Source organism: Eublepharis macularius, chromosome 4 (assembly GCF_028583425.1).
Source record: "Eublepharis macularius isolate TG4126 chromosome 4, MPM_Emac_v1.0, whole genome shotgun sequence".
In the NCBI taxonomy this organism is placed as follows: Eukaryota; Metazoa; Chordata; class Lepidosauria; order Squamata; family Eublepharidae; genus Eublepharis; species Eublepharis macularius.
Window position 1 is genome coordinate 77,994,285 of NC_072793.1, and position 16,334 is coordinate 78,010,618.

General features: G+C 37.9%; 1 protein-coding gene across 4 annotated transcripts in view; it reads right to left on the bottom strand.

Annotated features, from left to right (window-relative positions):
* Positions 1-16,334, bottom strand: part of FAM13B (family with sequence similarity 13 member B) — a 67,584-nt gene that overhangs the window by 50,175 nt on the left and 1,075 nt on the right. For 3 of the 4 annotated variants that reach the window (XM_054976273.1, XM_054976271.1, XM_054976270.1), the window contains exon 2: positions 377-482. In XM_054976273.1, coding sequence (XP_054832248.1) covers positions 377-394 — 18 coding nt within the window. In that variant the 5' untranslated portion in view covers positions 395-482. Of the gene's footprint in view, positions 1-315; positions 483-16,334 lie in introns of those variants that run through there. The other variant, XM_054976274.1, reaches the window with a different exon arrangement.

The following is a 16,334-nucleotide window of genomic DNA, read 5'->3' on the forward strand; positions in this document are numbered from 1 at the left end:
GATGAATCAGACCCCTATTAGATTAGAAAATAGCCTTTTAAGTATAGGAAGGTTAAAACCAGTATTATAAACCAACATAGGTTTTATAGTCAAATGACAGGCACAGGAATTGGGAGAAGGAGAAATAAGAGCTGTATAAAACTGAATTCATGCTCATCTTATAGTTCTTGTTGATTACTACTAAATTACTTCAACATGCTTTCATTTATGCTCTTTCTTGTAAGATTATCCCAACTGACAGCGAACTGTTTTGGAATTAACAAACCCTCAAATAATTTATTAAAAGAAAAAATGTTAACAGCTAAGAAAACCTACCTCAGAGCACTTAAACACCTACGTTTACAAAATATTTTCTACGCCAGCTACCCTTACTGACCAAGCATTCTTTTGTCATTTATGGTTGCTTGAGGTTATGGCAGAAGATCAGCCTGTAGTTCCTCATTGAAGAAGAGCAGAACTCGATCAGTACCTCAGCTGTTAATCTGGAAAACATACACATACAGACAAAATAAAAGATTTACATAATTTCAGTTTTGCAAATATGAAAAGAATTCTCAGAACCAAGTTTTAAAACAGTGATGTTGCCAAATCATTTTGAGTTGGACCCTATGCACCTTCCCCTTGCAGCTCCACTGTGAATGTGAATGGCAAAAAGGCACTGCCAGGGCTTAAAGCCACAGAACATGGGTGATAGCAGTGAAGGAGGAGAGTTTTAATCCACTTTTTAAAAAAGACTTCAGATTTTTGTGAAACTAGGGGCTTCCCTTAAATTTGTAGGAAAAGTCCCCAGTCTGCTTCCGGTTCCACTGTGTGGATTTTTGTTTACTCCACATTCTATGGCCCAGTTCAAAATTAGATATATGATGTGAAATGGAACACAATTCTTGTTGTGGGATATTATCTTGCAAAGAGCGGAAAACATACATTATACAACTAGCTCTGTATGATCCTATCAACAACTGCATTATTTCATAATGTGTAATTATCCATATTATATGTTGCAGAACAGGTAATATTGAAAGTAATACACAAACAAGAAAAGAACCATAATTAGCTCATCAAGCTGTTAAAATGGTACTTTGTTCCATCATTATAAAATTTCTGGGTAAGAACAGATAAAGTAGTAGCAAATTAAACCAGGAATTCTAGGCTATGGGTTGGATCTAGTTAACAATTTCACAAAATCACTTTGTCCTCCTCCTTCTGGCCAGCAAAAGAAGAAGCAGTTTTGCCCAATTGCCTTTCCTTATCACTGCATATTTTATTCACAAGGGTCCCCCAACCAGAGATTTGGGGCCTGAAAGTTTTACAGAACTTCTATGTAAAAATTTCTAACATTCATAACATTAACAATGAGTGGATGACACTACTAATTCAAAATCAGGCAAGTGTAGTAGTAATTTTAAAGTTGTAATTAATGATTTTCAGATTATCCCAAGCAATGTACATGTATGTTTTATTAATTTGTAATTGGGAGGGGGGAATAAAATCACAAGTGCACAGAATAATCCATTTTTAAAAGAAAATCCTGATCTGTTACTAACAAGCAGTGCAAGGAATGCCTCCAAGCGTGACAGTGAAACTAAGGTGCCGCAGGGAAGAGAATTAAATTCCTCTTAAATATATGAGTAAACAACTACATCCATGGCATATCATGCAGAGTTTTTACAATGCACTAAGGTTAACGTGTCAACAGTTTCAGTGTATTTGTTTTTTCCTTAAAGTTGAACATAAAGGAAGTATATGCAATATAATTTTACAAGCATTATTCTAATAAGTGTAAGCCAAAATAAATGTGTTAATCGGACCATATTATATTTAGGACATCAAAAAAATTTCTGATACATATTTTTCTGGAAAGCTCTAATTGCTGGTCCTAATCTTTAGAGAGCATTTTCAGGACAAACAGCAGGCTGCTGAAGCAAAGGGATGGTGGCAAAAGATCTATTCTACCTAATCCTTCTGTGAGTTTTTATGGTAGACCAAACTCAAAGACTAGACCAATTTTAAATAAAATATATTTTGCTTGTAAATGTGCTTAATTTACTAACAATCACTTTAATCAAGCAGCAAGAAAATTACTGTAAGCTTATAACAATTTCTTAAAATGCCTTCATTTTTATTAGATATTATATAAACTCGTATAAATAATTGTTTCCGGCATGTACAACTCTACTATACAAAAGAGACCTATGATTCTTCTCTGCCACTAGTGTAACCAAAGCAATGGAGCACAACTTGAAGCTAATTATTTACTTCATTCACATCTCACTTTTCTCCCCAATGGGACCCCAAAGCGGCTTACAACATTCTCAATTTCTCTATTTTATCCTCACAACAACCCTGTGAGGTAGGCTAGGCCGAGAGTTTGTAACTAGGCCACAGTCACCCGGCAAGCTTCAAAGGTAAAGTGGGGATTGACTTCTGGGATGAGGCAGTGAAATTACGACAGGGGAGTTTTATGAGCTCCCTGCTGTGACCTTCCTGGTTCCTTGGGACCCGAGAGATTGGGCCCCCAAGTCCTCCCCCCTGGAGAGGGGAAGCAGGCTGGAACAAGGTGGAAGAGCTTAGGGGGTCTGGCAAACCCCCCAGAAAGCCCCTACACCCGTTCTGAAAGCAAGGACCAATGAAGGAGCCAATATGGCTACAAAGCTGCAAAACCGAGAGTCCGACAAGCCAAAATGAATCACAGCGAATAAGCAGATTCTTGACAAGACAGATAAAAAACAACTTTAAAACAGCTCAAGTGATCCCACAGCCTTCCATCAAGTAAGCAGATTGTTTTATGGTTTTACGAGGGCAATCCAGCTTGATTGCGAGACGGCTGCTCGAGCGAGCTGGGAGGGGCAGAGACGGGAGAGGAATTCTAAAGAGACTCTCTCAGCGGATTGCTGGAAAGCTACAAATCTTTGAACATAATTAACCAAAACAAAGCTTTTTACCACTTTCTGAAATGGCTTCTTGGGAAGAAGTACTCTCTAATTTGCAAGAAATATCTAAATTAATGACCGAATTACTAATTAAGAGGAAAAAAGGGGGGCAACCCTACAGGATACAAAAAATGATTCTTTATATAATATTTTCAAAATTCCAAAAGTGCAATGTGCTCATAACACTTCATACAGTGTCTTCAAAGTTTCAAAAATGCAACGTGCTCATAACATTCCATACATGATTCAATACATATTACATAAACAATCTTACAGGGTAGGATGAATTAAAGATGATACCATTTAGATAACCAGTTCATGAAATATTTTCCAGGAGAGAATAGCCTACATAGGCTTGAGTCTTTGTTTGAAGTCAGTTTATCCTTCTATGTTGTCATAAAGTAGAAATATCTTAGTTGTTGTTTCATTCCAGCATGGTGCAGATGTAATTGCCAGTGAGGAAACAATCGCTGGGGGGTGCTTCCTCCTGGGATAGCACACCCTAGAACGCTCTCCCCTGGAACGCTCTCAATCTCTCAATCTGAGGCCGGCTGCGAACAGATTTCGCGCCTGCTTCTTCAGGAGCTTCTGTTTATAACCACCAAGTAAAAGTAAGCACCAGCCATACATTCATTCATCCCAGTATGGGCGGCAGTGTCCTTTACACTGTAATATGTATTGAATCATGTATGGAATGTTATGAGCACGTTGCATTTTTGAAACTTTGAAGACACTGTATGAAGTGTTATGAGCACATTGCACTTTTGGAATTTTGAAAATATTATATAAAGAATCATTTTTTGTATCCTGTAGGGTTGCCCCCCTTTTTTCCTCCCAGTTTATTACAGGTACAGCCACCTATTTTGCATTCGAATTTCTAATTAAAGCAGATGGGATATTTGGAGTGGAAAAGGATGACAAGAAATGACAATGCAGAAAAAATTTCTAAAGGGACAGATCTAACTGAAAGAAAAATAGAGCCAAATGAGGGGAAAAACAGTCTGCGACAGTTTACAAAATGGACGATTCTACCAGGACATCTCCTTGAAGACACAAAGCATTAGTAAGAAAAAGGCGGAGCCACGAAGCAAACCTGCACAGAGAGAATCCAGCATGCCGCTACCGAAAGGAGAAAAAAGAGTGCAGCGGATCTTAAAGCAGAAAAACAAGCAGAGGAGTAACAATATTTATATCGACCCCCTTCAGAAATGGCTGGAAGACAAGGGAATCTACCTTTGGTGGCCCAGATGGATTAAGGATTGGATGTACTACTTTACAGGAAGAAAGAAAAAACAAGAACCAGAATCAAATTAGGATCCAATAATGCAGACCTAACCTCTTACTTTTATAGCTTCTTCCCTTCTTTCCTTATTTTTTTTTATATAACACTATATATTCTGTATATGTTTTGAAGAGTTGAGAGAGGGAGATTGATAGAATTATAGAGCTCTCTGATTTTACTACTGTTCTCTCTTTTCCTTTTTTATTTTGAAAGTAAGAAAGGAGAAATATGGATTATGATTTAGACTTCTATATGTTTAATGATATGCAATATAGATTTATTGAAAATTTTGGAGGCTCTATATCATAACAGACTTTGTATATCTACTGTTAAAGCGAGTATGAGAATCCAAGTAAACAAGTGCAGATGGCCAAAATAAAACAGAGGAAGGAAATACTATTTTTAAAATGAAAAACTGTGTTTTAGCTATATAGTTATGTGGTCACCCTGGCCGTATCAATATGAAAACCCAAGCAAATAAGTTTGGCTGGAACAAAATAGATGAAAGAGATATTTTTTATAGAATATAAAATTGTCTTTAAACTAAATATTGATTTGGCCTCTCCACCCTTACTATTATTAAAATTCAAGTAGACAAATTTGGAAGGCATGGCCAGAACAGATATAAGAAAGAGGGGAAATTAGCATAAAATTGCTCTTTTATGTTGATGTATACTACTGTCCTGCTGATATTTTATGTTTTACTATTTCTATCCCACTCCTGGAATGATTAAGGATTTAAGATCCCTGATTAAAAGGTAAAAGAGGTGAAATGTGATCTGTCTATAATATGCACAAAATAAAAAAAATTATTAGAAATGATATAAGGAGCAGAGTAAGTGGATTAAAAAGTATAGAAATTAAATAAAGACTATAGAAAATAAAAGGGAATTTTGAAGGTATATGGGGCGCTAATTACATATATAGTGGCTTTCTGTATCTGGATGGATGGATATGTGTCTTGTATATGAATCTGCTAAATGTTTGTCTTATTGTAACCCCTCTCTGGTTACTATAAAAACCCAATTAAAATTTAATATAAAAAAAAGAGGTAAGGTGGGGATTCAAATCTGGGTATCTCAGATCCTAGTCCAACACTCTATTCATTACACCACGTTGGTTCTCCTATATGCTCTATGTCCTACATGCAAATGAAGAAACAGGACTAGAGAAGTAGGAGCACACTCTGTTCTCAATTATGCATTTATGTGATAACATTTGCATCTATTCCTTCCTCTAAGAAACCCAGGATGATACAGACACTGTATGAACAATCACATCTCTTTTATGAGGTGAACAAACTCAATGTATTTTATACCATACTCAGGTAATGAATAGGTAAGAATTTATTGTATTTCTTTTATGGTTGATGCTGGACTATGAGTGAACCTTCTTGCCAGTCTCCAGTTGAGGGGGGGGGGGTAGTGTAAACCCCAACCCCAATTTTCTACCTGTAAGACCCCTGCTGTTCATCACTTCCCACCCCATAAAAATATTTTATTGGGGCTGGATAATATGGGCTGCCATCTAGAGTTGTTTTTATGACTACATTGTATGCCTATTTATGGCTTTAACGTAAAATTTTAATGTAAATTTTAATACAGATTTTATCCACTCAGAGCCCATTTGCGGGGAGAGCAGACTATAAGTCAAACCAATCAATCAATCAATCAATCAATCAATCAATCAATCAATCAATCAAATATTTGTATCATTTTTCCTTTTGGCTGAAGGCAGTATATGGGTAATTAAAACACTGCAGATAAAACACAACAGTGATCCATAAATATAATAAAATCCAACAAAAATATACCATAAAGAGAATGACAGAAGTTTAAAAAACAGTTGCAAAACAATAAATAACATCAGCACATATGAAATAATAAAAGGGCCAGTAGCAGTGTGTGTGGAGGGGAAGAATCAGCAAGTGTCTTGTTAAAAAGCAATAGATAAGCAGGTTGAGTACTAGACAAATGATTATGGTGAAATTATTCCTTAAGCAAGGCACCACAACAGAAAAAGCCCTTTCTTAAGGGTTGCCCGCATTAATTCAAAGTAGGGAGACACAAAGCAAAGTCTCCGAAGCAAGTCTTAACTGTCAGGGAGAACTATAAAAGAGCAGGAGTTCCTTTAGTTACCCTGGCTCCAGATTATTCAGGACAGGGGTAGGCACCCCCACACACACACATACACACACACTTTGCCCACTATACTGGGCTGGTTCTCTGCCCAAGGTACAAAAGCTAGCCCTTCAGACCCTGCTGAGAATCAGTTTGCTTTGAATTTGTACGGTCACTCTTTCCCCTCACACACCTTTGCTTGCTAGCAAATCAAATCTTCATCGGTAGATATGACAGTTTTTTGGCAGTGGGGCCAAAACATTGCCTAACCTGGCTGTGGGCTTTAAAAGTAAGAACAAGCACTTTCAAATGAACCTGAAAAAGTGTAGCCAATGGAGTACTTTCAACAGTGACAAGATGTGTTCTCTATAACCAGCACCCACTACAATTTTAGCGGCTGTATTTTGAACTAAATGAAGTTTCTGAATAGTCTTCAAATGTGGACTCATGCAGAGTATGCTGCAATTATCTCTGAGATATAACCACAGCATAATTAACTGTGTCAAATCACACTTCTCAAGGAAGAACCGCAACCAGTGTATACTGATCCAGCAGCATACCCGACTCACGTGAGATGTTACCCTGCTCCTTGAGGAAGAGTTCAATCCCATCCAAAGCACAATAGGTTCCAACTCTGAATGCACCCATTAATGAGCAACAGCTCCGTTTGGTCTGAACTGAGCTTCATAGATAAATTAAGAGATAATATCTTGCCCAATGCAACTCAGTGAACTTCCCAGCCAAGCTAGAAGCAAAGCCCAATCCAAGATTAAAGCTCTATCCATTATACCACAATGGCTCCCACTGAGGTTCTATCAGGAAAACTAGCTGAAATCTGGGGCATAAGGATCACTATTATCTTGGGTGATATGCAGAATCTAGTGGCTCTCTATTGAACACAACGTCCAATATTAAACACAGAGTAAAAAAAACTGCTCTAAGAAGCATAAAGTATTACAGTTATAGCACAAAAAAATCAAATGCTATATTTAATACAATATACTGAATAACCAGGTTGTCAGCGCCCAGTAAGTCAATACAGGCTCTGGAACCCATCTCCTAGGTCCAGAATAATCTACTCTGAATATCACCAAGATTATCCAAACAAAACAAACTGGGGTGGGACAACCTTGTACTATTTTATTATCTCTGCTTGTCAATCTCTGGGTATGTCTCAAACCAATATGTATAAAAGCAAATTTCAAATCATACTCTAACATATTAAGTGAATTGATCTAAGAGAAAGGCTAATACCAAATGGGACTAATTTATCTTGTAGTGGCTTCCACTTAATTTCTTGAAACAAAATACTGCAGCTGGCACTGCAGCGCCATGATATATGGAAGGTAAGCTGAAATCTGCCTCCTGTTAAATACCTGTGCATGAATGCCCACCTTTTCTTTAGGGCCATGTACACGATTTTTGAAGAAGAGAACTGTGACAATCACAGGTTCTAGAAAGTGATACAGGCAGTCCTAAAGAACAGATTCCAGCAACAGCTAGTGTCCATTAATCAAGGCAGCCTTGCCTAACTTTCTGCCTTTTCCACCCCTTGTCTGTAACTTACCCCAAGTTATCTACACTTTACTCCACCCCCCCCCATCCTTTATCAAAAGCTTCACTTGTCTTGGCAGCAAACTGGTCTAAATTAACGTAACAAGGAATACTTCCTGCGCCTGCACAGTCTAGCCTTCTCTATGTAAAATGGATTAACCTTCAGGGCATGCAGCGAAAGGGACAGATATAAAATTCTGCCCTATGGGCACATTTTATGTATCACTATTAGCTACCAATTCATTAACATAGGCATTAAATCCCATCTTTCTTCTAGTGGCCATCCATTGCTTTCAGAGAGTTCCAGCATTTGGTCTCCCACTATAAGAAAATACATAAACAAAAACACCATGCGGTAGATTTTACCAAACCTTTCTGCTAATGGTGAAACTTTTGCACTGGTAAAAAGAGCTGCTTGCACAGGAGGAAAATATATTTGTTATTAAAAAGTTCTGTTAGACCCAGCCCACTTAGTGTTAAATGTGTAACTAACTTCTAGATACGATTCTAATGTGGTATGGCAGAAAATACAACCAAAAAAATAAGATACTGAGCATGATCCATCCAAAATTAAATACATAAAAGTTCCAGATACCTATGGTAGAAAAGCACATGCTTCTCTCACCCAGAGATATTGATAGGACTTAAAAGGTTCGATTTTGGCTAGATCATTCCCATAGTTATATATTAAGAATTAAAGTGTATACAATTAAACTATGTATTTTGTCAGAAAATCTGATGAAATAGAAAACGATTTAAAATCAATTACTTAAATTAGGGTTTTTCCCCTCTCTGAATGATTTAAGATCAATCCACCCTAGCTCTAAGTGGCAATAGTTTTGAGAATCCTAGTGCGACTGGAGGAATCATCCAAACTGCATTCCTGCTCAGACACCCTTATTTCTTCCTTACTTCTTCCTAAGTATGGTTGCCATTCACTCCTACAGGAAGGGGCATTTCACTTGACAATGTCAATAACCAATGGGGCAAAACTAGCTCCATCTACTCATAAAGCTCACTGGTTCACAGTTCACTGAGAAGGATTCAATGGGGGAGGGGGAGCCATACAATGTAAGGCCCTCCCTCACCTGATGCCATCATAATGGTCATTTCATTATTATACAAGGGCCAGTTCATTTGGCAGCAACCCTCATAGTCAATCACAGAAACCGCAGCCTTATCACGTTCACACAAAGGTGCTATTTGTGTTAGAACTGCTATGTTTTACATTATACAGAAGCTTTTTTTTTGACCTACTACGTTACACAGTCCCCATGTGGAGGCACCAGTTCATATGAACGCTGGCTGATTCCGCACACATTGGATAATGCGCTTTCAATGCACATTATCAATCGTTTGAGGTGGATTTTTTGTTCCGCACACAAAAAAATCCGTTCCAAATGATCTATAAAGAGGATTGGAAGTGCATTATCCAACGTGTGCAGAATCACTCACTGTCTCTGTTTAAGCACCGCTGAGCCCTACTCACAGCAGTGGTCACATGTATGAGATGTTCAATACAGGATTCACCACATGTAACCTGAATGTTCCTCTAACTAGACCAAGGCATGAAACCCAAGCCAAGACTGTGAAGGTATGGGCTGGGCCCATGTCTTCCACTGAGTTCCATGGGACAAAGTACCTGGTCTACAACCAGAAAGCCTGCAGAGTGTGGCATTATCTGCTACCTCACCCCCTAGAGATTCCAGGCTGTCAGGCTGCTTTTGCAGAAACTTCAGAAGTATGGTAAAGGACAGAAATAATGGTGTACAATGGCACATCAACACAAAAACCTAGATGTGACAAATACATCATCCAATGCACTGAAGTCACATCTGGATTTTCAAGTGGATATGACATCATACAACATCATTTTCTCCCCTGGACCTTTCTCCCACTGATCCAGGGAGCAGGAGGGCAGTCCCACCAGAAGGAACCTTCTCACTGTAAGCAGACCGGTAAACTACCCAGACACTAGAGGCAAAATCTAGAGGAACAAATTTCGGCTTGAGAGAAAAAAGTAGACTTCAGCACTTCTTAATCATTACCCTCTTGATAACAAGCATACCATTTCATTTCTATCTCACTCTTAACATATTTTAATAAAAGGTTATTCTGTATTGCAAAACAGCTAATTATATTGATAATTATGTACTTAAGGCACAAATACTTCTCTGTGGCTACTACAAGGGATATTGTGGTTAATAATACATCATAGCATTATAAAAAAACTTGCATTAACATTTAAACAACAAGAAAATTAGAATGCCTGTTCAACTGTATGCATCTGTATTCTGAAAAACCAACATCAACTATTTTTCAGATGGCTGTTTCTCCCTGTTCTTCTATCTTCCACCTCCCACCCCAATAATAAAAGCAACCAGCAGCAACTAACTGGAGTTTTTAAAATGCTCATTTCCTCCATGTCAGCTAAAAAGAAACTCATGCGCATAACTGAACCTAGTTCATCAAAACAAAAAACTGTATCAATTTATGTACATTCATTCCATCTCATTAGCAGGAGGAGTGAGAATCTTTCCAGTTCATACGATTAGGTACCGGAAGTCAGTCTGTACAATGCTGGTTAATGAATATTCAAATGAATTGGAAGAACCCAGCAATTAACAGAACTGATTGACTGCAGATAATGATCAATCTCCTAGTTAGATGTTCTACATGCAACACGTATACAGTACTGGGAAGGAGGACAAGTCTATATAAACATAACCAGCAGCAACATCCTAGTTTCATCATCTTTATATTGTCCCTAAACTAAGCATGTAAAGTCCAAAGCAGTGATAAAAAACACAGACAATATTAATGTGCAAAGAGGAAAAGGCTGCAGGATCATAACCAAATGATCACACTTCTTAATCTTTGTAAAGCTTATGTCATGTATGCAAGCATACCTGCCATTAATGTGTTTTGCATTTTGTGCTGATCATAACTGTTTGCTAAGGTTGTATTCTGTTGTATTATCTGAGAGTGTGTTAACTGCTAATATGTAACGTACTGGGCCAGTGGGGGTTGCCTGTTATCTGTTGAAAAGTATTTACTTTCACTCCTGAAGCAAGTGTCCTTGGATGCAAGCTGTGGGCAGCCAGCAATGTATCTTTTCTCAGAGACTGGGATGATTTCTCTTTGTACTCTGTCTAGCTTAAACTAATCAGTTCCCATGCAACTCTTCGGGGTTTTCGCACCAGAATGTCAACGGACCCAACGGGAAGTTTACCTATAATTAGTAGTGCCCTGTTTTGAATAGTCACTTCTGCCAATTGCTACCTTTGTGTGAACACCTTGAACTGTATGGATCTCTAATAAAAGTTTCTTCAACCAATGTACCCGAGTGCTTGCTGTGAGGGCCTTGGGGATCTAACTGCCAGGGACTGACAGCTCTATTACTAAAAATAGTTACACTGGTAATTAAGGAAAATTTAATAGTGTTTTCAAACAACAGCCAAAACATTTCTTACATTTTAAGAGCTCCCCCTGCAGGTCACAGGTCTGCCCATCTATGGGAACATATGGGAAATTTCCAGCAGCACCACCAATTTAATGCTGCCTATATCACTACTGCCCTGACTTGGATAGCCCATTGCCTGTAATTCAGGCAAAAAACATACCAGTTACAGCTTACTTCAAGATGAAGCACAGCTCTTTTAAAAGTATCTCCATGAAATAACCTGTACTCAGGACACAAAATTATCCTACCTTTAGAATTTAGTATAATTTAGTACAATGCATTTTGCCAAAACAAATCACAACGTTCTCTGGTGACAAACAATGAAAAGCAATCCAATGCAAGGATCGCAAATCTTCCCTTCTTTTCCCTCTCCTAGTAACTATTTCCAACCTCCAAAGTTTACTCCCAAAGTTATGGAACCCATGTGTGGATATGAATTGCAAGGCTGCAGTAGGGAATGGAGCAAAATTGTTTCCTTCCTCTTTTGACAGAAGATTTCCACCGATTTAAGAGGCAGGAATAGCCATTTTGTCTCCTTCTCCCCCTCCACTGCAGCATCCTGACTTGCATGGTTACTATTCCATGCAAGTCTCTCAATCATAAATAGGAAGAAATAAGCTTTACTGGGGTTGAAAAGTTTCAGCAATGGGGCTATAAGGAAGATTCACAACCATCAGCATCTTTTGTTGACAGACCACTGAATCCAACTCAATTAGGAGAATATATTACTCATTTACAACGATCAGAAAAGTATTACTTTTGTTTAACAGTAGTTTTTTTAAAAAAATTATCTTCTCCCTCTTAATTATTGTTCAAAAAAAAAACATTGTCACACTTTAATATTTTACTCTAGCGATTTAAAAGTCTGTAAGAGTGACGTTTTTCCTCAAAACAAGAAACTGTTTTAATAGTCATAATTTACACTTTTCTCACTGCGTATAATCATTCACTCTCCTCACATACTAGAGGAAATTATCCTACCAACTTGAAGTCTTTTGCTATTAAAGTCAACAAATCCAAATCATAATGCTACAGGAGTTTAGTAAATCATACCTACAAGATTCTTACATTTAAATGTAATTTTGTTGGGTATCATTCTTAATACCTTACACTTCATCCTGGCTGTACTTAAACCAGATTCCTAAAGGTCCAATTCTATACCATAACAAATGACTTAAAACTTGTATTGTATAAAACTGGCTGCTTGAAGCATTCAAGTGATTTTATTATATATAATGTAAGTTTCTATCTTGTTTTATGACACAGCATATAGTTATGCACTAATGAACAAGTAATAAATGAGCTGACTTTCTAGTTTACGTAAAGTTTATTTAACAGGATAAAGAGGAGAAATAATCCCAAAGCACAGCTATTCAAATTTCTTAATACCACCTCATCAGTTTAGGTTATAGTGGGAACTGTGGCTATATTCCACACAGAGGTCATCTAGCTAACTCTCTTAATTCAACTGGAGAGGATGGACTTTTCACTTACGTGGCTTATATGAAGAAGGCACAATGCAACTGTTCACATTTTAACCTAAAAATTCCACCTCCCCCCACCATCATCTCAGAGCTAACTTTTGAAGATGACAGATAAATTTGCAGAAGCTGCTAAGCCTATTGGCTGACCAGATCACCACTGGAAAGTTACCAACTATAATGAGCTCCATCTCTCACGGAACCACCCCTTCCTCCAGCACACATCCCTGCCTGCTGCTATCCCTTCCATTTCCACAACGCAAACTTTCTAGAAGCAGCCTCCCATCCAGTCTCAAGATCCTTGTAGAAGATGTATATGAAGCAAGGAAATTAACAGTTAATACAGTCAGCTGTATTAACCCTTTCCTCTCTATCCAAAGGATGATGTCCAAGAATTCAGTGCTTTCTGTCATAATGATTCACCACCACCTCATCAACCAATTTAAGCCTTTAGTGCAAATTTTGCATCATCTTATGAATTTAGTACCTTGCTACATAACACATAGATAGCTTTGACACAGAGCATTCATCTGTCTCATTTCCATTACTAAATATACTGATACATTAGGGAAACAAGCAAAAAACCTTTTACTTGAACAACAGAGGCTTCTTCTCACTCATAATTCATCATTATAGGATAAAAGGAAGAAATTAAGTCTTGCAGCCTTGTGACCCAAGTGGAGAAAAACAATAATGAGCAAGCAGATAAGAGATTAAGAATTAGGACTGTATCAGAAAACAGCAGCTCAGCTGGGAAGCAAGAGCCAAAGTTTTTACAAAGTTGTGCGTGTAAAGGAAAATTAATGGTAGGCTGGTCAGTGAATATGACCACAAACGAAACTTCAAGCAATCCAAATGCAGCAATACTACAGAAGTCTGTGGACTACAGAAAAGTTGAGGGGGCAGCAACTGCAGCTGCTTCTAAAAATGAGCAGGACAAAGAACACATTCACCCTATATTGCTGAATATCATATAAAAGAAAAATGAAGGGTGTAGATTTGCTTACTGTTAAAGAGGAAAAAACACACAGACATAGTGTTGCTGAGTAAAATAAAGCAAGAGCCCAGTAGCCCCTTAAGTAGTAAAGAAGGGAAGACAGAATAGCACTGTGATATGAGCTACTGTAAAGGGATTCATACAGAAAACAACAGATCAAACCCCAACTACCCACCCAAGGAGACTTACATTGCTTCTAATTTGGCACTGCTTTGTTTGCAACAGGAAAGTCAGAAGAGCACTTGTGATACATTTGGAAACTCTAAATCATATGTAGTTGAAATTTTCTTATTTTTTAGTTGTAGAGGGAATACTCTGCAGCCTGCCATTATAGAAAGTAACTTAATAGGTACAACTCCATATAATTTTTTTTCAGAAAAAAATAATTCTCACATAGTGATAAAGCATGGTATGTCACTAATATCAACAGGTTTTTAATTTCATAACATACATTACTGTGTACTTTTTTTACTAGTCTAAAGCAATAAAGAACATATGAAATAAACACAGTTTCCTTGATTTTATAGCAGATTTTGTCTCTAAAGACTTGCCTTGTGCAAAGTACTCATTTTAGTTTAGATTCCATTAACACAACACACATCCCTTTAGAATCAAAGAGTATCATGATGAAAATATCAAATCTTCTGTTCTTTGTCTGACTGCATCAACAGTCCTGTGCTTTTTGGCCTTCATAGCCTCTTTTTAGCACCTCAAACTATGCCTTCATGTTATTATTATTCATGGCAGTCCCATTTTACTTTTAAAAACACATCATATTAAATTCAGATTTCTTTTAAAACCAGTTTATTTTAAAGGAGCATAACATAATTATATTTTTTAAAAACACTGGTTTTTATTTTCCCTAAAAAACATGACTATTTCATTACAAATATTATTAATAAAGTTCTGGAGTGTGACACAGATCTGGACTTGGATATAGAAAGCTGAAGTTAGATGAGATCTTGAGTAGGTCACTATGGGCAGCACCACAGATTACATGGCAGACACAACTGCTGCAGTATTACAAGAAGAAACATTAGAACTATGGAAAACATTCCTGCATTGCTGAACAGAGATGCTCATTTGTCTGGGAAACAAAAACTTGAAGGCATAGGAAAGTCATCCAAACTTGCCATCACCTGTCTAACAGCACTGTACCCTCAGAAATTATGTTTGCAACTAAGAGCCAAGCTACAAGAGACGAATTACACAAGGAGGAGCACATGAAGGGAGTCACAATGTTAGCAGGGAAGCTGAGTTTTAAAAGAGATCGGAAGGCTTTGTCAATTTCCCCTCTCTACAAAGCCAGGTAGATCTCTGCTCCTAAGGTTTCTTTATTTCCTCTTTGCCTCTTAGAAGGAGAGGTGTAACTGACATAGCCTTCCAGAGGCAAAGAGGAAATTAACAAACCCTCTGAGATCTCCCCTAGCTCTATAGAGAGGGGAAATTGACAAAGCCTTCTGATCTCTTTTAAAACTCAGCTTCCTGGCTAGGATTGTGACTCCTTTCACATGCTCCTCCTCCTGTAAGTTGTCTCTTGTAGCTTAGAGCTAAGGGTGGAACCATGCTATTCCACATTTAAAATTTAAATTGAACTTTAAACACAGTGGCATCTTTTTATACACACAAGGAGCTTCTTGATGAAATATAAGCTATAAAAACAACACAATATTAATATTAACAATGAGGGGGGGGTGCTTGACTTGCCCATAAAAAACTTTCAGTTTCCCGCTTTTAGGGATCCCTTGCCACATTGACTTGTCTGCTGAGAAAATCTCTGGGCATTAGCCACAGAAATGCCACATGTTGCAGTAACTTTTGTAATATGTTCTAAAGAATACAATTGTAACTGCATGGCCTCGCTGATGTCGCATGCAAACACAAAGCAAACCCTAAACAATTATCCATTACTTCCCTGCAGCTGCCCATTGCAGAGGATAATGAGGAATACTGAAGAAACTTCACTTGGTCTCATCAGGATCTCAACACAAATTCCGAATCAGTCTTCCTAAGAACACAGTTTAAATAAGCCGATACAATTATTACATCTATGTTGTTAAGTTTTCCAGAAATTCAGATCACTGAGAAACAGAACAGGAGACAGCAAGACCACTGCTTGTAACATGTAGTTTAATTTAAGTCATATAAAAGTATTTTGTTCTGCAGGAATCTTGCTTCACTGCACTTGCAGTGGCACCTGATCTGTATTAGGTAGGTTCATCCCCAAGACTCTGCTGGGTAGATGGTCCCACTCCCACATCATGGTTAGATGTGTGTGTGCAGTACTGTCAAGTCACAGCCAACTTAAGGTGATGTGTGCAGCAGTTTTCAAGGCAAGAAACACAGGTGATTTGCCACTGCCTGCCTCTGCATAACAACCCTCGTATACTCAACTAGAATTTCCCCTATGTCACTCAGAAGCTTGCGGGGTGACCTTGGACCAGTCACTATCAACCTAACCTCCTTCACAGGGCAGCTGTTGTGAGGATAAAATGGAGAAGAACAAT